This window comes from Zootoca vivipara, chromosome 6 (assembly GCF_963506605.1).
Source record: "Zootoca vivipara chromosome 6, rZooViv1.1, whole genome shotgun sequence".
Lineage (NCBI taxonomy): Eukaryota > Metazoa > Chordata > Lepidosauria > Squamata > Lacertidae > Zootoca > Zootoca vivipara.
This window is the reverse complement of record NC_083281.1, coordinates 49,017,237-49,039,959: the sequence shown is the minus strand read 5'-3', so window position 1 is coordinate 49,039,959 and position 22,723 is coordinate 49,017,237. Positions and strand designations below refer to the sequence as shown.

Sequence of the window (22,723 nt, the reverse complement as noted above, 5' to 3'; positions counted from 1 at the left end):
TAGGAGCTATGCATATGGATCCAGGTTAGGGGTCACCAACATGATGCTGTTGGAACCAGTTCCCATGAGTCCTGACCAGCATGGACAGTGGTGAAGGAGGATGAGTTTGGAGGGCACCACATTGGCTATACCTGATGTAAGTGCTCATTTTGAATTGGGTTTGATGTTAAATATAGATGCAAAGCAGCCTGGTATGGTGCATTTTGGGATCTGTGTTGATTCTTTCTAGACACTCACATCTGTGCTTGTGGCCTCTATGTTGTATTTCATTCTGAATAGCATTGCCCTTGCTGAAGGATTCAGAGAAGTAGCCTAAAACTGCTTCACTCTAGCACATGGCCTAGATGGAGGCTGGACAGTGGATTCTATAGACACCTGACCTCCAGCTGCTGCTCTCGGGTTAAGTGAACAAAGGAAGGTTTAGCATTCACATCAATTACTTCTATTTTATGGTTCAGGCAGCCTTAGCCCCCCCCCCCCGACCTAATGTATTATAATGCAGGGGTGTGGAGCCTCAGGCCAGGGACCTCAATGCCTGCTCTGCACTCTCCTGTGGGTGTTTTGACCTGGCTGAAATCTGTCCTTGAAACTCTGAAAAGGCTTCCTGCTTACCTGGGTGGAGGATAGAGAAGGGTGGGGGTGTATAGAATCAAGCCTACTATAAAAGGTAAAGTTACCCCTGACCATTAGGTTCAGTCACAGACGAGTCTAGGGTTGCGCGCTCATCTCACTCTATAGGCCGAGGGAGCCGGCGTTTGTCCGCAGACAGCTTCCACGTCATGTGGCCAGCATGACAAAGCCGCTTCTGGCGAACCAGAGCAATGCACGGAAACACCGTTTACCTTCCCGCCGGAGCAGTACCTACTTATCTACTTGCATTTTGACGTGCTTTCAAACTGCTAGGTGGGCAGGAGCTGGGACCGAACAACAGGAGCTCACCCTGTTGTGGGGATTCGAACTGCTGACCTTCCGATCGGCAAGCCCTAGGCTCTGTGGTTTAGACCACAGCGCCACCTGCACCCCAAGCCTACTATAGAAGGAAGTAAAAATTACCACTCACTTTTACTTCAGGTCCTGCCCTCCACTGGGATGTGGCCCCCTGGAAGGTTGTGTGGAAGCCTGTTGGTACATTATAGCAGTTGGTACATTATTATTCCTGTTGGTACATTATAGCAGAACTGCATGGATAAACGGTCTGGAAACCAAGTCTTATGAGGAATGTTTCAGAAACTTGGGTGTGTAGTGAGAGGTGATAGGATAGCCATCCTTCAAATATCTGTAGAGCTGTGACATGGAAGCTTGTTTTCTTCTGTTCTGGAGGGTGGCACCTATGAGTCTATATCAGGCATCCCTAAACTGCGGCCCTCCAGATGTTTTGGCCTACAACTCCCATGATCCCTAGCTAAGAGGACCAGTGGTCAGGGATGGTGGGAATTGTAGTCCAAAACATCTGGAGGGCCGAAGTTTGGGGATGCCTGGTCTATATGCATTGGTTACCTATCCATTTCCATTTGCTGGGCGCTGCCTTTAACCTTTTGAACTATAAAGCTCTGGGTTGCTGGTATGTTTTTTCCACCCCATTGTGAGCTGGTGTTTTAAGCTTTATTTATTGATATGTCAAATGTTGGTGGTTGTTAAAATGTTGCAGGTTTTTACATTTGCTTGTAAGGCACCTAGAGATTGTCCTGCATTAGGAGACAAAGGGCTTGTTCACATTTCCGCTTTGTCCCAAGCCTAGAAAGCGCAGGTCTGAGCAGTTTTCAGTTTGCGCCATCGGGAAAACCCACTCTGCCATTGAATTGGAACAAACACCGATCCATGGAAAACCAGTCGTTTCCCCCCCCCCCCCCCGGGGAAAGTGGTGAGACAAGTGGAAGTGTGGAAGAGCCCTAAGAGAGCAATTGTAATAATGATTTTATTCTATACAGCTGTGATATTTTCTTATGAGTTGGTGGTTTATAAATACCCATAAATAAAATAAAGTATAAATCAAGTGTCTGCTCAGAAGTCAATTCAATTGGGCTTATTCCCAAGTTAAGTTGGGTTATGATTGCAGCGACAACTTTAAAAAAGAAAAGAAAAAAAAAGGTGTGGGTGTGTGATGTGGCCTGGCTTTAGATGCCAAGCTTTCTTCTGTTTGAAAGTAAATATATGTTTAATACATTGGCAGAGTTGTACTGAGCAGGTGCCAGATCAGCAGAAGAGGAAACAATCAAGAAGCAATTAGTCCTTGGATGGAGCAGCTAAAGATTTATTTCTCTGCTCATGGGCCTCCAGATGAAATAATCAATGACTGCTTGCTTTCCACTTGCATTGTATGAAACTCTGAATAAACAAGATAGGAGCAGATGATTGCTTCTGGAGGAGTGGGCTTTCCTGCAGAGACCCTGGGGGTAGCTGAGAAGAGACCCACATCCCCCTCCCCAACATGCTGCTTTTATATACCAAACAAAGCACTGTTATTTCTGAGCATCAAGCGTATCAGCTGGAGTGATTGCACTGTTACGAAATATCCTCTCAGTACCATTATAACCATACTTTTACCTATCCCCCACCCACTCTTCCATTTCTTATTTTTCAGACACCTTTTTTTTAACCTTTCCTACATCTTTCCAATCTTCCACAGTTGTCAAGGGTACCAACTTATCTCGGTGATGAGAGTAGACATGAAATTGTTCCCTTGGCAATTAACAGTACTGAACGGCAGGTTATGTACCTGCTAGCAGATTGCCTCAAAGCTACTGCAAACTTGAAACAAAACATAATTCAGTATCTGCTAGGCCTGTCCATGTGAAAAAGTGCATCTCTCATCAATATCTTAAGTTAACAAGAATAAGCAAGAAAGGCTTATCCTTGTCCTCCTTATTGATAAAATCCTATCATAGCCATGATGGTTATGATCTGTCTCCCCTGTGGGGGGCAGTGTGCCTCTGAATATCAGTTGCCAGGAGTCACAAGGGTGGAGAGGGATGCTGTGCTCGGGTCCTGCTTGCAGGCTTCCCACAGAAATCTAGTCGGCCAATGTAAGAACAGGGTGCTGCTGGATTAGATGGGAATTTAGTCCAATCCAGCAGTGCTCTTCCGATGTTCATCATGTATATTGGTTAAATTGGGAGAAGCCAATATGGTACCCTCTCAATCTTGTTAAACCATGAATCTCATCATCCCTGACCATTGGGCATGCTAGCTGGGTGTTGATGGGAGTTGGAGGGCACCATTTTGGCTACTCTGTGCTAAATTACCCAGGTAGGCATTTGATCATCTGGCCCTAACCTCTTGATGCAGGCTGTTTATTCAGACTATTTACAACCCATCCTCTCTCAAAACAAATGCCATGGGAAAGTTGTAAAGCGCACACACACACACACGCACACACACACACAAAAGCCATCCCAAAACCTAAACCTAAAATAACAATATACTGTAAAATGCACCATCAAATAAATAAAGTAACTAAAAATAACAGAGTACATGAAACACTAAATCAGCTTGCAAAACTTAAATGGCCTGAGCAAATCAGTCTTAACCTGGCCCAAAACAGTCATCAACAGCCAGTGTGGCGTAATGGTTAGAGTGTTGGGTTACAACCTGGGAGAGCAGGATTTGAATCCCCACTCAACCATGAAGCTCACAGGGAGACTTTGAGCCAGTCACTTTCTCTTAGCCTAACCCGCCTCGCAGGGTTGTTGTAATGATAAAATGTGAAACACATACACCACTTTGAGCTCCTTGGGGGGAAAGGTGGTATATTGATGCAATAAATAAATAAAGGAATAAGATAACAAAGTCTGGAAGAGGAGGGCGTTCCATAGACGGGGATGCAATCTTCTCTCAATGGTGAGGTGTAGCACAGTTCTCCAGACAAGTAATATGTACAAAATAGATATACTGGTGGAAAGTGATTGGCTGAAATAACATACAGATATGTATCATGTCATGGGAAATGCTTTGTAAAAAATGTATATATTAGGTAAAGTTGTTTACAAAAATGTGTCTATTAAGAGAAACTTGTACTCAAATGTTTGTGAATTTTTATGAGGAGTTTTAAAACTAAAATTTGCAAACTGATGTGGAAATGTGGAGAACTCAATTTAAGATTGCGGGTACAAATGAGAAATGGAAAGTATTGGTGGTCCAGTTGCTGTGCTAGTGCTGCATTTCATTACATCATCATCATTAGAATTTGTTTACCACCCTATACGCATAGATCTCAGGGCAGTTCACAACATGAAAAGCTATTTATTATCTAAATGGGGGGGGGGGAATATGTGTTCTTTTGTGTTAATCCGTTTCTCTCCTCCAATTGCAGACAGTTCCACAGTAAATCTGGCCACGGTGTCATGGACACCTGGTACGACAACCCTGTGCCTAATTATCCCCCCAACAACAGAATGGTAACCAAAGAACGCAGGAAAAGCTTCCAGACTGGTAAGTGTTGCTCCAGATGCTGGGAAGCCAGCCTTGAGTAGGTTGGTGGGTTGCATGAGCATCAATGGAAATTAATCAATGGGAGATAAGCAGTGCTTTTTTTTTTCTATAAAATTAATAATTTGGGATACTCTTTGCAACCACAATCTGAATTCAAACTGCAGCTGTGAAGGAAGACTCCAGAGGGGCCCTAGAATGTGTTCCTGATTATTCCTTGGACACTCCTGCCTACCTGTCAAACATGGCTCTGACCTTAGAATAAGGCAATTTTGTATATGCCAAGGGAGATATACGAGGTCAGCTATTCAGCTAAGGAAGACTGCCAAATGCTGTGAAACCTTTTTGTGTGGTTGTCCCTCCTGGCAAATGCTACTGTTTTCTTTTGCAGCCTGGTCCAGAATGTCTGCAATCTCTTGCCCGATGTCCTTTTCTTGCCCCATAACTACTTTTCTTTCTGCAGCCTCTTCAGACACCAAGGAGGAAGGCTTGGAAGCTCAGATCAACAGGTTAGCAGAGTTGATTGGGAGGCTGGAAAACAAGGTAAGGAGGACCTTATATTTTTTAAAAAAATAATCTATTTTGACAGTGTCATCATGATGAAAACAACACTGTGATTCCATCAGTTTCATTAGACACTTGTAACAATAGCACTCTGACATTAAAGCACACCAGATTGATCAGCCTTTTGATCCAACACTGCAGCTGATATCACCTCCAAGAGCTCTGGCAGGCTGGCTGCTAGACAGTGGGGTGGGCCAACAGAATCCACCAGGTTCCCAACACCAGGTACAGGTGTCGTAACTCAGGGGTCAGCAAACTTTTTCAGCAGGGGGCCGGTCCACTGTCCCTCAGACCTTGTGGGGGTCCAGATTATATATTGGGGGGGGAAAATGAACGAATTCCTATGCCCCACAAATAACCCAGAGGTGCATTTTAAATAAAAGCACACATACTACTCATGTAGAAACACGCTGATTCCCAGACTGTCCACAGGCCGGATTTAGAAGGTGATTGGGCTCAATCCGGCCCCCAGGCCTTAATTTGCCTACCCATGTCTTAACTCATCCAACAGCTGATGTAAGCCCTAAAGATCAAATCTGCCAGTCTCTCTAACCTCAACTCACAGCTGGTGTGGTAGGGCGATGACTTTTTCATTTTTTTCCACAAAAATTATTTCCTGTAGGACAAATGGATGAACTTTTGCCTATTAATGACTAAAATGAGGTATATTCCATTGAAATATTAAAAAAGGGTCATGCACAAACCGTTTTTAATTTTTTTGTATGCCGTTTTACCATTTCATAAAATTGTATTAACAATTCTATATATATTTCGTATCAAATTTGGACACAACACCACATTCCACAATGGGGAGTGTTGTTAGCAACATAGGGTATACAAATGTCACACCTGCGCAAGGTAAAAGCCCCTTTTTGGGACCTCAAAACTCAGCCAGCAGACCCTGCCGGACATGCTGGGAAAAGAACCTACAGGAGAGGTAGCAAAACATCGTCCTCTAGCGGCGTCTATACTGTTACTGCAGCTAAAAAAAGCTTCCTTGTGTGTTTGATGACCCTATATAATGTTGTATATATATGTGACTCTAAAGCTTGGGTTCAATTTTATATCTGCTTACAGTGACTTCAAAAATGGTCAAAAAACTGATAAATAAAAATCATTTTGTGCATGAGGGGTTTTTTAATCAAATCTCTTTGAAAGATTTTATCTAATCTTTAATGAAAGCTCATCAAATTATGATACAGGGAAATGAGGTTGTAAAAAAGTCATCACCCTAGGTGGAACCACGAAACCTGGAAGACACACTTGGGAGAGGCAAGTCCCTCCTGCTTTCCCCAACCAGGTTTTAGTGACACAAGCCACGTCTGCAATAGCACCCAAAAAACTGAGAGGACTTTAGGTTTGGACCCTAGGTAATAAAGGTTGGAAGATGGACTGGATGAAGAGTAAGCACACAGTTGTCTTGCTTGCCTTCCCTTCTAGTAATTCTGCCCTGCACCTGCACCCCTGTTGTACCAGTGGTCACTGTAAGATATAGAAATTCAGTTTATCTCACCATAGTGGGATGAATTGTGCCCATGCTCTCAGTCTGCTGCCCAGGGACTAACTGTTGATGGAGAACTTCAAGAAATCCCCCCCCACTTCCTTAGATTTTTTTTTCTTTAAAACAGGTTTGGGCCAGACTGGCTTTCAAAGAGAAAGCTCCTCTAGCAACCCATCTCTGAAAAATAGGACACTTGACCGCCCTGCTTGTTGACAAGCTAAGTACTGAGTAGGAACTCATGGAATGGAAATGGAGCAGAGAGGAAACCTCAGAGTAAATAATGCATAGCGTATCACCCTTGAATTCTTAAAGTGAGAGGTGAACAGGAAGACCCAAATGTGATACAAAACAGCAAGCTAGAACTAAAAGCTGTGAAAATGAGAAAGAGAGAGAGAGAGAGAGTGCAGAAGATCATGGAAAGTGGAAGGATATAATGAAGGGCCTATATTCTGCTCAGAATAAAAAGGACAGTGTACTCCTGACATTTGGTTATACAATGTTTTAGTAGAGTACAGTAAGATCCATCCTATTTGTATTGCACGATGAGCATTTTATTTAATAATATAATCAATGGTTTTCATCTTTTTGTGGGGTGGGACAAGATTGAGCATTTTTTGTCAATCACCTTTTTGATGTTATTTTTATGTTTTGTATTCTGGTTTCTGTGCTCTGTATGCTTTTACAGTTTTAAGTAGCTTTGAGCAGTACGTGTGAAAAGGATCTAGGAGTCTTGGTAGACCACAAACTTGACATGAGTCAGCAGTGTGATGCAGCAGCTAGAAAAGCCAATGCAATTCTGGGCTGCATCAATAGGAGTATAGCATCTAGATCAAGGGAAGTAATAGTATGGCTGGGTTTTGTGAACAGTGCTTTGCAGCTGCTGTTGATCAGCAGTGCCTGCAAGCTCACTTTTGGCTGAGATTCATCTCCCACCTACCCCATCAGTTGATTGTTGGATGAAAGCACTGTGCAAAATAGTGCTCTTAATTGGGGTTTTTGAAGATGTCTCCAGAAGTGCCCTGCACTTTGAAAGGGACTTTATAGACACCACAGAGCAGCTGATTTGCAGTGCCCACAAGCATCTTTTCTGCTGAGCCCCATCCTCTCCTGCTGCACCCCTGATATCATGCATCACATCCTGTATAGGTGGGCAGGTGGGCGTGACCTTTTGGGTGTAATGAAGGCAGCAGGCTAGAGGTCTTCCCTGCTGTTCTAAGTCCACCTTATGTATTCTAATGCTGGTACCTGGATTTTCTTGCTCCCGACAGGAGCAAGAATTTGTTGGATTTTGTTCCAAAAATAATTCATAGAAATGTACACACATTCTAAAGCTCACAAATATGGACTGGTATTCTCTCTCTCTCTCTCTCTCTCTCTCTCTCTCTCTCTCTCTCTCTCTCTCTCTCTCACACACACACACACACACACACACACACACACACACACAGTTACCTTGACAACCAGCTTCTAAAAATGTGGCCAAGATGATCATTATTTTATAGAGGTGCCCCTCTCCCTGGGTTGTTATGACAACACAAAAGAATAACTGTGAGGTCTCCAGTATATGACTCTTCCAAAGGATTCTCTGTAGCAAGCAGGCAATATTTGCACTTTGTGGGAGTTTGGAGATCCCTGGCCTAGCTGGTTATCCAGAAAGCCACCCCAACGTAGCCACACAAGGGGTTTAAGGGAGCTTCAGCCCTAGACACTTGCTGACTGTTCTGCTCCTGTAAGGTGCCAGAAGTTACCGACTAAGGGCTGAAGTAGGAGGACCCTGGGGCTTGGCAGAGCAAGGAGAACCTTGTCTCTTTGTGACTGTACTTTAGTGCCACCATTGTGAGTAGTGACAGGGTGGAACTGCAGCTACCAGTTCAGAAGAGGTGATAGAAGAGGTGAATATGGTTCTCCACCTAGTCCTGTATGGAAGTGTGTTTTTTTAAAAAAAGAAAAAAGAAAAGAATAAAATTGCAAAAAATGTTTATAAATTTAATTAATAAGCAATACAAAACAATTATCTAACTACATTGTAGGAAAAAGTTAAGGACAAAAATCTTCCTGTTGCCTATAGAGCAAATCAGTGAAAAATAGTAAAATTGAATTCTTCCTTAACTTAACATGTAATCAGTCACAGTTCCTTCTGTCTCCCATTATCCAGTCTAATTGTTAGCATTTGCCATTTGTTCCTCGATCTTTCCTGGCTTCCTTTTCTTTTTCTTTTTTTGCATACATGATCCTTGCTAAAGTGAAGATAGACAATACTTGGTGACAGATGTTCTCAGATCTCCTTGAATTGTTCACATTGTTCAATAGGCATAGCAGTAGTCAGCCTGGAACCCCAGAGAGCTGCTGGCCGTCAGAGCAGACAGAACTGAGCTACAGTGCAGAATCTGGAGAAATGTAAATTTCAGCGGATTACAGAGTTTCAGTTGAAATATTGTATCAGAAAGTATGGATCACATTAAAATCCAAACCAAACTGAATTTCAATGTTCCCCCACCCCCAATCTCCCTCCACTCATCTGCAGCCCTCCCTGCTCAGAGGGAGACTGGCCCTGTCCATGGCTAACCCTTCCTGCAGCATTTCCTATAGCTTAGGGAATTTGGATCGGAAAAGATGCCAGCCTTCTTCCTTCTCACATTAACAATTCATGGGGAGGAGGGAGAATTTCCCTTCCTCTGATGCACATCACACAGCAAATGAAGGCATTTAATCTATCTCAACACCACAGGAGAAATACGAACCCTTACAGGAGCCACTAATTAAGAAATGGACTCAGGTTATGCAGTAGCATGACACATTTGGGGCCCATGTATGAGAGAGAAAGCAGAGATTTTGGGTCCCCCCCCCAAAAAAAACCAGGAATATGGGATTGTTTGTTTGTTTTAAGCATTGTGGTATAATTTTGGTTGCCTCTCCCCAAAAAGGATATTGTAAAGTTGGAAAAGGTTCAGAAAAGGGCAACAACCAAGGAGATGAAGCAACTCCTCTGAGAGAAGAGGTTGTAGTATCTGGGATGTTTTACTTTACAGAAAAGGCAAGTAAGAAGCAACACGATAGAAGTTTATAGAATTATACGTAGGCTGGAGAAGGTGGATAGGGAATTTTTTCTCCCTCTGCCATAACACTGGATCCACCCCTATCGTTCTGCCCAGACACTGAGGTCCAGCTCCAAGGGCCTTCTAGCAGTTCCCTCCCTGCGAGAAGTGAGGTTACAGGGAACCAGGCAGAGGGCCTCCTCAGTGGTGGCACCCACCCTGTGGAACGCCCTGCCATCAGATGTCAAGAGAATAAACAACTATCCGACTTTTAGAAGACATCTGAAAGCAGCCCTGTTTAGGGGAATTTTTAATGTTTGATCTTTTATCGTGTTTTTAATGTTCTGTTGGGAGCCGCCCAGAGTGGCTGGGGAAACCCAGCCAGATAGACATCCTTAAACTATGGTACTACTCATTCCTCAATTTGATGGTTTGAAAAGAGGGTTAGACAAATTCGTGGAAGATTATGCTATCAGCGGCTGCTGGTCCCAAGGGCTATGTTCGGTCTCCAATGTCAGAGGCTTTATGCCTATGAGTACCAGTTGCTAGGAATCGCAGGTGGGCAGAGTGCTGTTGAGCTCAACTCCAGCTTGCAGGTTTCCCTCAAGCATCTGGTTGGAGCAGTATGGTGGACTGGCTGGGCCACTGACCTGTTCCAGCAGGCTTGCCTTGTGTTGCATCAAAAGATTGGGTGGAACTTCTGGAGTTTGGTCAGTTTAATTGTGCCCTAAGGTTTTTTTACTTGTGAAATTGTTTATTGCCCCTGCCCTCTGGCCATGCTGGCTGAGACTGATGGGAGTTGGAATCCAACAACCTCTGGAAGGCCACAGGTGCATAGTTTGGTTTTTGTTTGATATGTTCCCACGTATTTTGGTGAGCATACTGTTAATTGATGCAGATGTTGTTTTCTAATGCTTTGTTCTTGCTTTGAGCTCAGCTTTGTTTTCGGGAAAGCGGCATACACACATGGAATCAAATCAGAGTGAAATGTTCGCTAAGTGGTGAAATTTGCATGTTTGTGTGAATCGCAGAGATTAAAGAGGAGGCAGAACTTTCCCTCTCTGCGTGTCAGCTGAGGCTTAGCCTATAAATACAGCAAAATGAAGTGGTAAAGTCCTACACTGGTGGAGTGATCTGTGCCCTTTCAGACTGCGTGGGGAATGGAGGAAAAAGCACAGAGCCTCGGTCCTAGATGACACTGATTGCTGCAATGGGTATCAAATAAATAAACTTCAGTCGCAATGTATTGGTGAATTCTGATTAGATACTTTGTGTGTGAAATATGATCTGTTCTACCTAGGGCTTGGGGGAGAAATTTGACTTTGTTTGCCTTTTAATGAGAAACTCTGTAATTCACACTTTTCAAATTGACTTGTGATCTGAAACACACTTATCCTTCAAAGCTCAGATCTCTGAATTTTGTGGTGCAGTTTTCCAAGCAAACCTCGTGTATGAAAATGCACATAATTGGGTGAAAATATTCTGAAAAGGCATATATTGGTTAAAAGAACTATAATGTACATGCATTATATTGGAGAAATACAGAAAATTTGTATTTTAGTCAAAACTGCATACAAAAAATGTGTTTATTAAGCAAAATTAGCACAATCGTGACCAATTGCCATAGGGATTTTTGTTTTGTGTTTTTTTTTAATCAAATTGTTTCGGAAATGTGGAGAACTGAATCTAATAGAGGAAAGGTTAAGCACCTAGAAAAACAAAATAGATAGATTAGCCCATCCCAGGTGGTGCTGTGGTTAAACCACTGAGCCTAGGGCTTGCTGATCAGAAGGTCGGCGGTTCTAATCCCTGTGACGGGGTGAGCTCCTGTTGCTTGATCCCAGCTCCTGCCAACCTAGCAGTTCGAAAGCACATCAAAATGCAAGTAGATAAATAGGAACCGCTACAGCGGGAAGGTAAACGGCGTTTCCATGTGCTGCTCTGGTTTGCCAGAAGCGGCTTTGTCATGCTGGCCACATGACCTGGAAGCTGTACGCTGGCTCCCTCGGCCAATAATGCAAGATGAGCGCGCAACCCCGGAGTCGGTCACGACTGGACCTAATGGTCAGGGGTCCCTTTACCTTTACCTTTTTACCATGCTGGCTCTTGCAATGGGTGTTATACAGAACAATACTTAACTGCAATGTCTTTTGGTGAATTCTGGTTAGCTAGTGTGTATATGAAATAAGCTCTGTTCCACGTGAACTCCTATGCCACACAGCTGCTAATGGGGACTTTTGCTGATTTTTCTTGTTTCTGGTGGGGTTTTTGACTACTGCAGCTTCTAACCTTTCTATAAATTGTTTTCCCCACTACAGACTCTTTGGTTTGACCTGCATCAGCGACTGTCGGACAGTGAAAACACAGCTTGCACAGTGAGTACTCAAAAAAGTTTCTGCCTCTCTTCAGGAAATAAAATACATTTACATATACAAATCATCAGAATGGGAGGGACGTTCACCCTAGACCTCCATCTGCTGCAAATATGACTCGAAAGGTCATTTCTTCTTTATGCAAGCCAGGAGGAAGGACTAATGAGCATTCACCTCCTGTGGAATCCTAGGTTGTCCAGCACATGCTGTCCCCTCTTATATCAACATGAAACGCCATCTCAGCCATAAGGTCCATTCGCTGTTTTTGCAACCCCTTGAGAAAGGAAGCAGGTCCCAACTTTCTTAAAACTGGAGGAGAGACTTGTTTTCTTTAACAGAATTTGTATACCACTTAATTGTAGAAACCTCTAAGCTGTTAAATAAAATAGACAATAAAATTGCTGATAAAAGTCAATGGTTAAAAAAAGTGCACCTAACTAAAAACAGATGAAATGAGCAGTTAAAACACACACATTAAAAATAAAATTGCATGTTAAAATACATGTCATCTTGTCTAAACAAAAACGTTTCTAGCATACACTGAAAACAAGACAGCAAAGGTCCAATGTCAATGGGCAGGGAGTTCCACAGGATAGGTGCTGCCACACTGAAAAATTGATTCTTTCCCAGGGGGTTCCGGTTTCCGCCTGCAGGAATGGCGGACCTGTTTTCCATCTCTCTGACCTTCGTAAGGAATTTGGCGGTTGCTAGGGGAGTAAATGGCAACCCCCTACCCTCTCCGGGGGTTACGGAGAGGGGCCGCTGGCCCGCGATGCCCCCAGACCCACTCCGACTGTTTTTGGAGTGGGGGGAGCTTGGGCTGAGCACTTACGAGGGCCAGGACTCCCGGACGCTAATCTGCATGGCGGGGATTTCCATGGTTAAAGAAGATAATTAGGCTTAAATCTATGGACATACTTCAGAAGGAGGGGAAGAAGCGCTGTTTACTGCTGAGAAATTTATGCTGCTGAGGGAGAGGAGTCAAAGACTGTACTGCATCTGGAAGAAGGATTGATGGGGACGGAGTGATAAGGGAAGTGAGTTTTTATTTTTTTTCTTCATATTGTTGCCTCGTACCTTCCCGGACGCGATGTCCTGGCTTGTTTGGAGTGAAAGAGAAGCAAAAGACTGTGTGAGTTGAACTTTATAACTGTTGTTACTGAGCATATTTTTTAAAGATGTGGAGTTGCCGATGAGAAAAGCCCCCCCCCCAGTCGGACGGAAGGAGTTCTGGACGCGTTCGGAGGATTTATGAGCTGTGACGCACTTTAAATTGGAGCAGCGACCTGAAGCTAAGTTCAGCTATAGGGCAAGGAGATCCATTAATTTACCAAGAGTTTATGGTTTGATGTTTGGGTCTCCTGCCTGGAAAAGCTGTAAATTCTATAATGATTGTAAATCTTCATGGCTATGAGAGAAAACGAAAGTGATTTGAGCTTTTTAAGATGGCGCTGCTTCGAGCTGCTTCGACGCAACAGGGAGCTCCATTAAGAAGATTTATGGGGAGGCTGGACTGATTAACTCACACAGGAGAAAGAACATCTGTGAAACTTTGTTTGATATTTATCTCAGCAGCTGGGAAACAAACGGATGAAAGTGGAAAACATCTATGTGACTGTAAGGGGAAGATCTGGATTATTATGAACTTGGAGGACGATTTGAACTTTAGAAAAAAGACGGCAGTGGACAGTTGCGAGGAATTCCCAATTTCTTGAAGCATGGGAACCCAAATAAAAAATTCTTTAGATGATTTGGCATAACATTCGGTTTGATTGATATATATATGTGTATAATTTGAAATATTGAATGTGATATAATTGGTTTTAATTGGAAAATTAATAAAAATATTTTTTTAAAAAAAAAAAAAGAAAAAAGAAAAATTGATTCTTTCCTGTGCAGAACAAATATTGACTGACACTTGTAAAAGTGCCAGTTCTGCATATCAAAGTAGTTGAGTAGACACAGATGGGGGAAGGTGATCTTCAAAGTACAGTAGTACCTCTACTTACGAATTTAATGTGTTCCGAATGCACATTCGTAAGTCGAAAAAAATTGTAAGTTGAATCCCATAGGAATGCATTCGGGGGGAAAATTCGTAAGTTGAAGCAACCCTATCTAAAAATTCGTAAGTAGAAAAAATCTACCTTCTAAACAGCATCCAAGATGGCGGACGGATCTCCGTTCGTAAGTAGAAACATTCGTAAGTAGAGTTATTCGTAAGTAGAGGTACCACTGTAGTCTATAGGCATTCATGTTTTGCTTTGACTCTCCTCCAAGCTGCTGAAGGGGAATACTTTACTGGTTGACTCTGCAGAGCAGAGCAGTACAAATAAGAGACATGTTTGTCACACTTGGCTAAGCCTTGATCGCACGCTGAATGCATAAAATGCCTTGAAAATGCAACCTCTACCTGCCAGGGACTCCCTGCTGATTCCTTGTGACAGGTCCCAGATGTGTTTGAAAAGATTAGCTCTGAGATCCTGTTTTTGTTGTTGTGTGAACTGAGCTGTTGCCTGGAGAATGTGCTGCCGTTGAAAGTATTGTGCCAAAGATTTAAGCAAGTCCCTGTCCCTGATTCCCTCCAGACAATCTATTAATCAAGCATCCTGATTTGCTTGCACAAACCTTATGCAGTGGTTAGATTATATCCAGTCTTCATTGAGCATTCATTCTGTTTGCGGGACAGTTACATGACATGAGGCATTCATCCTGATTTGCTTACAGGGTGTTTATATGTCTGCCTATTAGCCATTTGTTCATCCTACGCTTTGAATCCATTCCACCATCACATTCCAAATTGCAAAATGCCTGCTACTTGCAAAAGTGGATTTGGCGCACTAGAGCAACTGAGACCTTTAACCCACTTTACGTGTGCAAACCTAAACTTCCTGTATGTGCAGAAATCCCTCCCACAAAGTATAGACAGTCTCGAAATCTGTCACCTCTGCATATACAAGCAGACATCTTAATACTCGTACACCTCTAGAACAAAATCTGCATGAGTATGGGCTAGAAGCAGATTCATAATGATGCTAGGCATCACTGAGCAGGAGATTTAACTCTGCTCTAGTTTTCTGGCACTTGGATCAAACTAAGAATGTAAGAAGAGCCCTGCTGGATCCGGCCAATGGCCCATCTAGTCCAGCATCCTGTTCTCGCAGTGACTAACTGGGTGCCCCTGGACAACCTGCAAGCAGGACCTGAGCACAGCAACACTCTGCCCATCTGGATTCCTGCACTGCAGGGGGTTGGACTAGATGACCCTAGGGGATCCCTTCCAAGTCTACAAATTCCCAGCAACTGGTATTCAAAGGCATACTGCCTCTGACTGCAGAGGTAGAACATAGCCACTGTGGCTAGTGGCTGTTGATAGGCTTACCCTCCATTAATTTGTCTAACGTATGCTTTCTTAATTATAATTTTTTATTAATTTTCAATATTAATGTAACAACAATCCTAAGAAATAAACAGGGGAAAAGATAATAGAAATTTAGGGTTTGGGTTTTTTTTTTTCCTAAATTAAGGCATTTTTTCTTCCCTAAACCTGAGTTGATGTGTAGCTCAGTTCCAATCCTCCCTTTGGTGAGGAATTTGCAGTGTGGGGGAAGAAGGCGGGAGGGCAAAAAGAAAACAGGCCTCCTTTTATTGCCTTCTATCTCCCCAGGCCCACCATAAGGTAGAGCAAGGCAGCCACCTGCGGCAGGTAGTGGACAGGGAGCCATGTGGCCAGATCTGTGTGTCGTATTGCAAGAGTCAGCTGCCAATCTGTTTCGCTTCTGTATGTGGAATGGGTGCCATTTTGTCTTTTGCCTCAGACAGCAAAATGTCTTGGGCCACATTTTACTCTCCTTCACCCTGCGAGCCCTATCAAGGGCCCCGTATTTCCTCCGTATTAACAAGCGACGTGGTTTCAAAGCTTTGCTGTTTGGTTCCAGTTGTGAGCAAGGTTAACCGGGGTGATTGCTTTTCTAATCAAATCCAGCCACTTGTGATTAAGAAAGCAACTCGAGTATGAAAATAGGGCCTGAAAATAGCTTGCCTGCATTTGACAAGAGTGCCTTCGTATGGTATCTCATGGCGGGGTGGGGGAGTATTTTGACTTCGTAAGGGCAGATTCAAAATCCATCTACCTTCATCTTTGCAAATGGGGGTGGGGTGTAGCTCTCTAATACAAAATGATGGTATTTGAAGAATGACTTCTCATTTGCTTCACTTCATCACTGCTTGATATTTGGAGGCAGTTGTTATCAAGGGGGGAGGAAGGAATCCTCTTTCTTATATTGCATGGTTTTTGAACATTTGGAATTTCGGAGCTGGTATGGTATTCGTGTGACCATTGCCTGAGCCACTAGAGTTCAAATTCCCCACACTGGTATGAAGCGTGCTTGGACCAAACATTCTCTCTTGGGCTAACCTACACCACAAGGTTGTTGTTGCTATTAACTTGAGTAACACAGATAGAGTCCAGAGATTAAAGAAAGTGATAATACTTTACTTGGTAAACTGAACAAGGACAGAGTATAACTTGAGGAGAAAGAAAGATATAAGCATTTTACATAAATCAATATAACATATCAATAAAACAAACAAGTTACAAAATGCATTAAAATATAAAGTCAGCAATTTTAAAGCAAATATGCATAATAAAATTACACAAGACAATGAGAACCTAGAATATATCTATCTTCTCTCTCCTTCCTTTCATATTTATGTCACTGGTTTTCTTCCAAGGTAGGTACCCAGTATGTCAAGTCTTCTTGATAGTAGATGGCACTTTCTTGGGTCCAGGCTCTTTCTTCCAGAGGGAGGGGGCAGAAGGAGTGACAGGGTGGACTTGGGGATTGAGGGATGGTAAATATGTTAACCTACAAATAGGGATGTTGAGGAATTCCAACAAAAATAGAAAAAGAAGCAGAAATCCCTCCAGTTTGCACATTTTTTTGTGGTCAGGAAAAGAAATCTGTTGAGCAAGTATAATCAGTATTCATTTACATCATTGTTGTGTTTTAAGCCTGCAAACAACTCATATAATTGATGACATTTTCACATTCCCTTTACATTAAAGCGAATGTAAGTTATGTAAACGATTATGTATCTTATGTTAAATTAACAGACAGTGAGATGTGTTTCGCAGAAACTGAACTGTAGTGGCATGGAAGCATTGCTAATTGTGAATCTAGGTCAGAAAGGAAATCACTGCCTTTTTATTTCCTTGCCAGCAACTCATTTGTATTGCAGGATGTAGTCACAGTGACACTACTCTGCACATAGCTGCATGAGATGGACTCGTTTGTCAGCTTTGATTATTCTCCATGTCCCAGGCATGCATCGTAGAAGAGTAGGTCCCCCACCCTATTTACCTGGGGTCTTGCTAGCTGGCTGTGGAGACAGAGGTAGCTAGAAACAGACAGAACACTTCCTGTAGCAACCACGAAGTGAGCACTGTGGGTTGTATGCAATGCTAGTTAGACCCAGAGTGAACCCATTGAAATGAATGGATATGACTAATGTAGAACTATTTATTCAAATGGGTCTGTTCTACTTAGAATACAACCTTATGTACCAAATGAATGCTGGTGTGCAGCATTTGTATATCACTTTCAGGCAATCAAACATTATCTAGTTGTAACAACTACAACAACCCTGTAAAGGCAAGTCGGACAGAAAGCCGGTTCCTTGAAACTTTCTAGTGAGCTCAGAGCAGGGGGGTGGGAGAGAGAGAGATGAACCTGATTTGTAATTGTGGCCAAGGCTGCAATCCTAACCCCACTTACCTGGAAAGAAAATACCACTGAATTCAGTGAGACTTACTCCTGTGTAAGCATGGTTAGGATTGCACTGTTAGTCCCTTATTCACTACTGCACCAGCTTTCCAAAGCAAAGTTTATCTATCAAAGTCAAGGTTCAACTACGTGAAGATTCACTTCACTTTGGTTTTCTTTCTCTCCTCTCACTCTAGTATCTTCTTTTGGTACGAACTGAGATGACAGTTTCCCAGAAGCATCTGGGGGAGTTCTGTGGCTCCCTTAAGCAGTACTTGAAGACTGTGGCAGGAGAACGGGACTGCTTTCAGTAAGTACCACTTCTGTGCTCCTGCAGGAATGTTGGATATGATGGGGCAAAGGGTGGGGCGTGATCGACTCTGGTTCCCACAACCTCCTTTTCCATGTCATTTCTTACGGATATCCTACTGGGATGGGATTGTGAGTGGAGCCCAATGCTGGTTGTGATCATGGGCCAATGCGCTCCCATAAAATTTTATAAATAGATCCAATTAAAGAGTGGCTGTCACATTCTTTTCTTAATTTCACATTCTTGTAAGAGGCAGACAGTTCACGAGAACTGCTGTGGTTCATCAACCACAGAGATAATTGCTGAATAGTTTCTGTTTTCATGACAAGTGGGAGCACTAAGAGGGGAAATAATTGTAAGAAGAATTCCAATATCCACCAGCAAGAAATAATTTTATGGGGACCATCCAAAATGCTGCAAAGAATATAAGGCCATTCATGCTGTATCCCTTAACCACAAAGCTTTTTTCAACTGCTGCCCACATTTCTCTCTCTCTCTTTTTGCAGTGTAACTGCAGTCAGGCTTCCTGATGGGGTCACTTTCATCGTCTACGAGTTCTGGGAGTCAGAGGATGACTGGAAGAGGTAAGGCAAGACAGCAGGTGGACTCTTAGCAGCCATTTGGAATGCAACTACAAGGAAACTGACCAATGCAGCAAATTATTCATGAGCAGCAGCAGCTCACCATATAACAGCCAATAGCTGTTACTTTTTTTTGCTGCACATATTTCAACTATGAAACTCAGTCATGGCCACTGGGTGGTTTAAAAAGAGGATTAGACAAATTCATGGGGGGGGGAGGGCTGTGACAGCTCATGCTCTGCCTCCACAGTTGGAGATTGTGTGTGTATTTACTCACAAAAGTTTAACTTTGTACATGTGTGTATCCATCCTTGGAGGATGTAACGTTTTTAGGTGCTGGGGCCAATTTGGGAAGGAACTTTTCTGCATTAAATGAAATCTTCCTTTGGGCTGAATTCCAGAAACAAAAAGGGTCTCGTGATACACAGTGTCCCTAAGGGGCCTCTCCCCCAAACCCTGGGGACAGTTTTGCACTTTAAAAATTGTTTCTATGTGTTTAAAAATCAGTGAGGAAAAAGACTACAGCATAAACCAGTACAATGATTTAGTTTTTAAGGCAGCCAGCATAACAGCAGCAAAATGGGGGAAGCAAAGCTTGACAGCTTGAAGGAGCGCTTAGTGCATTTGTATCTAGTACAGCTGTCATTCAAAATGCAAAAGGCAGGAGGGGAGCTGCAGGGGTCCACTGCGGGCTCTCTTGGCTTTCACTTTTTAAAAACACACACACATCTGCCTTAGATCTGTGCCAAAAGTCTCACCTGCATGATGACTCTCTTCAGTTCCCTGCAGAGCCTTCTGAACATGAAACTCCTTGGCCATCTGTTGGGATGGGCACCACTGCTCCCCTCACCCCCTGGCCTTGTGCCCTGCAGTTCATCATAGCCTCCCACCTGAGCACAAGGCCCTGAATGTGCTCATCACTGGTCAGCAGCCGGGCAAAGCTCTGTGGCACCAAAGGCAGCTGATCAGAGTGTGTGTCAGGGGAAGGAAGGAGATGAGCAAAGCTATAAAGGGAGCCCCCTCTTGGGGCACAGTACAGTCACAGAATTTTGAGAGCAGCAAAGGTACTTTGACTGCCTTGTGGACTTGTGCGTTTCTGCAACTCTGATGCATACTCCCTATTTTTTTAAAAAAAAAACTGGCTCTGCAAGTACATAAATTGCAGCAGTGGTGGTACACCTGGAAAGGATGGATTGAATGGCTGATGCCTAAATCCCCTCAGCACTTTTGCAATCTTAACCTCATGTAGGTGTAAGTCCGATTTGATCTCAGTGGGACTTACCTTCTGAGTAGATGTGTGTAGGATTGCACAGTTTAAAATGTTTGCATGCTGCTGTTTGTTTTTAAAATAAAAAAGAACAAACTTTTTCAAAATAAAATTCTGCAACAGCAAGCAGCCTTCCTGAAGCATGCATGAGGGACTAGTTTGCCAACCTGTAAGGCAAAGGTTTGGTGCAGAAGAGTCTGCTGGACCAGCCCAGCATCCTATTCTCACAGTGGCCTGTGGGAAGCAGACCTGGAGTACCACAGCACTCTTCTCAACTGTGATTCCCCACAACAGTTATTCTCTGAATTTTTGGGTTGTGGTTAGTAGCCATTGATAACTTTATTCTCCATGAATTTGTCTAAACTTCTTTTAAAAAGCCACAAATTGGTGGCAAACACAACATCTACAGTAGTTGCAGCAAGTTCCATAGTTTAACCAAGCCCTGTCCTTCTGTGGATCTTGAATCTTCCAACATTCAGTTTAGCTGCATGACCCATTTGGCATTGACCCATCCTTCTTTGGAGGTCTTTAAGCAGAGGCTTGACAGGCATATGTCAAGAATGCTTTGATGGTGTTTCCTGCTTGGCAGGGGGTTGGACTGGATGGCCCTTGTGGTCTCTTCCAACTCTATGATTCTATTAGGAAAGGGAAGAAAAACTCCTCTGCATATGACTTCACTCCATACATAATCTTCCCTCCCCCATTACTTGTCTTCCCCCCCAAAAAAACCTAAAAGGCCCCAGTTGTTATAACATCTCCATATAGAAGAGTTGCTTCAGCTTCTTGAGCATTTTGGTTACTTTTACTTTCTACCCTTTTTCCAGCTCTACAATATCCTTTTTGAGGTAGAACAACTTAAATTGTAGTGTGTTCCATATGCAGTCACACGATAAATTTAGATAAGTGCATGGTGATATTAACAAGTTTGATATCTAGTCCCTTTCCTAATGATTCCTAACATGCAAAATTCCCCTTTTTCGCAGCTGCCGCATGCTGGGTTTTGCATTTCACCTGCCATCATTGCTGGTTAGCAGCAGCGATGGCTGTGCCCATTAGGCTCCCAGTTTTGTGTCCTACCAGTCCCAGACACAGTAGATGGAGCCAGAAACAGGCAGAGCCAACTAATTCCAGTTTTATTCCATTCTCCTCTTTCCTGTCAGAAGAGGGAAATGGTGGGCATTGACACTCCCTGGACTGGTAGTAGTATGTAAGCAGCCAGGCAGTAGTGCCCCTTTTCCCTCTACTAGAGTTGCCTCCACTGGTTAATGAGCTGCACTGTACAGATCAACTACAGTGGCAAATAGTGCTTTTTTCCACAGCTCCTGTTGGACTACAAAAAAAAACCCACAAAAAAACAACAGCACTTAAGCCAGAGGGAGAGTCTTGCTCACCCCACAGCAAAATAGGAAGGCGGTGGAGACAAGAAAAGTGTGTTAACACGCCTGTTTCAAAACCTCCCAAGGCACTTCAAAGGATAAATGTTCTTCCCTTGGCAAAAGTATTAAAGAAATTCCCATTCTAGCTAGCCAAACATGACAGATATAAATTACCACTGAGTGGTTGGGAATTTTTTGTGCTAAAGCCACTGATTTTTATCCCCCAAGAAACTCAGTTCTGTAACTTGTATAAGTTACACACATTAAATACTTCTCTGTGGGGAAACATTTATGCTCAAACCAAATCCTCAGCCAACTTGGGCTAGTGGGTTAGTGGGGTGTAGGGCTCCTCTTTCACAAGCTCAGCCCTTATTTCATCAGCTCATTGCTCAGGTAAAAGTGAGATTGTCTCTAAAAAACAAACAAGGCCACCTTCTCTCTCTCTCTCCTGCAGGCATCTCCAGAGTCCTGCTTGCAAAAGCTTCCAGCATGTGAAAGTGGATACGCTCACCCAACCGGAAGCAGTCTCCAGTGTGTCGGTGCCAGGTACAGATCCAGAATGTGATATATAGGAGGGAGGAGAATGAACTGGGAGATAGATAACAGATTCTCTGGTGAGCAGTTCTGTTTCTGTAACTCAGAGCAGAATGTGATGCTAGCCTGATTCAGCTACTCTTATGTTTCACGTTAAGTCAACATATGAAGGGAGGCAGAAGGAATGAGCACACTCGATCTGCTTCTCCCCCATGAGAGGGAAGCCTGCTCTATTCACATGGGGACCCAGGGTTGCACATCACATGGGGAACCTACATGAGGACAGCAAGCTCCCCACTGCAGATGGTCAACCTCCAGGTCTCTTCTCTCCGAAACGGAGGCAAGAACAGAGCTAGCAAGCCTCTCTCTCCAGTCTTCCTCCACCCCTCTGGTGTAGGAAACCTCGAAAGTGGCCTAGAAAGAACCTAGAAAGATTTCCCCAAGCTCAGAATTGTCTACATTGACTTTGAACCTGGGACCTTTTGTATGCAAAGCAAAGGCTCTACCACTGAGCAGCTTGCCACGTGTGCTGATACAACACAGCAGATGAAGACCTGAGCAGAGTTATTGCCTTGCATTAACTGCCACAATCGCCACCCCAAGCCAACCACTTGCTCAGGTTTTCAACACTGCAATGTAGCACCAGATTGTAGTGCTTGGCTGGTGGCACATTGCAATGTTGAAAAGGAGGGACAAGCTGTGTTGCCCCTGCGAAGCGCCGGAAGTCAGATAAGGAAGGACATAAAAAAGAAAATCCCATTAACACAAGTAGAGGTTAGGGTTGGGTCCTTTTCTTTTATATTTGTGACAAGACAAAACAAAACCTTTTTTCCCCCTTTGCAGCTGCTTGGTGCACCCTCAACCAAGACTGATCAGGGAAGGCTGGCATTGTTCCCTCTTCACCAGGCACTCTTGGAAGTTTCCGCTGTTTTGCAGAGAACAAAACTCCTGTCTTTTCTAACGACTTTGTTAACAGGTGTTGTCTTTCTCCCCCTC

The 22,723-nt window shown here is 43.4% G+C and overlaps 1 protein-coding gene across 1 annotated transcript in view; it reads left to right on the top strand.

Annotated features, from left to right (window-relative positions):
• NECAB2 (N-terminal EF-hand calcium binding protein 2) overlaps window positions 1-22,723 on the top strand; it is a 109,964-nt gene extending 87,241 nt beyond the window's left edge. Inside the window, exons 5-11 of the mRNA XM_035119359.2 lie at window positions 4,310-4,428; window positions 4,889-4,968; window positions 11,844-11,900; window positions 17,857-17,969; window positions 18,476-18,553; window positions 21,648-21,739; window positions 22,571-22,723. Coding sequence (XP_034975250.1) covers window positions 4,310-4,428; window positions 4,889-4,968; window positions 11,844-11,900; window positions 17,857-17,969; window positions 18,476-18,553; window positions 21,648-21,739; window positions 22,571-22,599 — 568 coding nt within the window. The 3' untranslated portion in view covers window positions 22,600-22,723. The remainder of the gene's footprint in view (window positions 1-4,309; window positions 4,429-4,888; window positions 4,969-11,843; window positions 11,901-17,856; window positions 17,970-18,475; window positions 18,554-21,647; window positions 21,740-22,570) is intronic.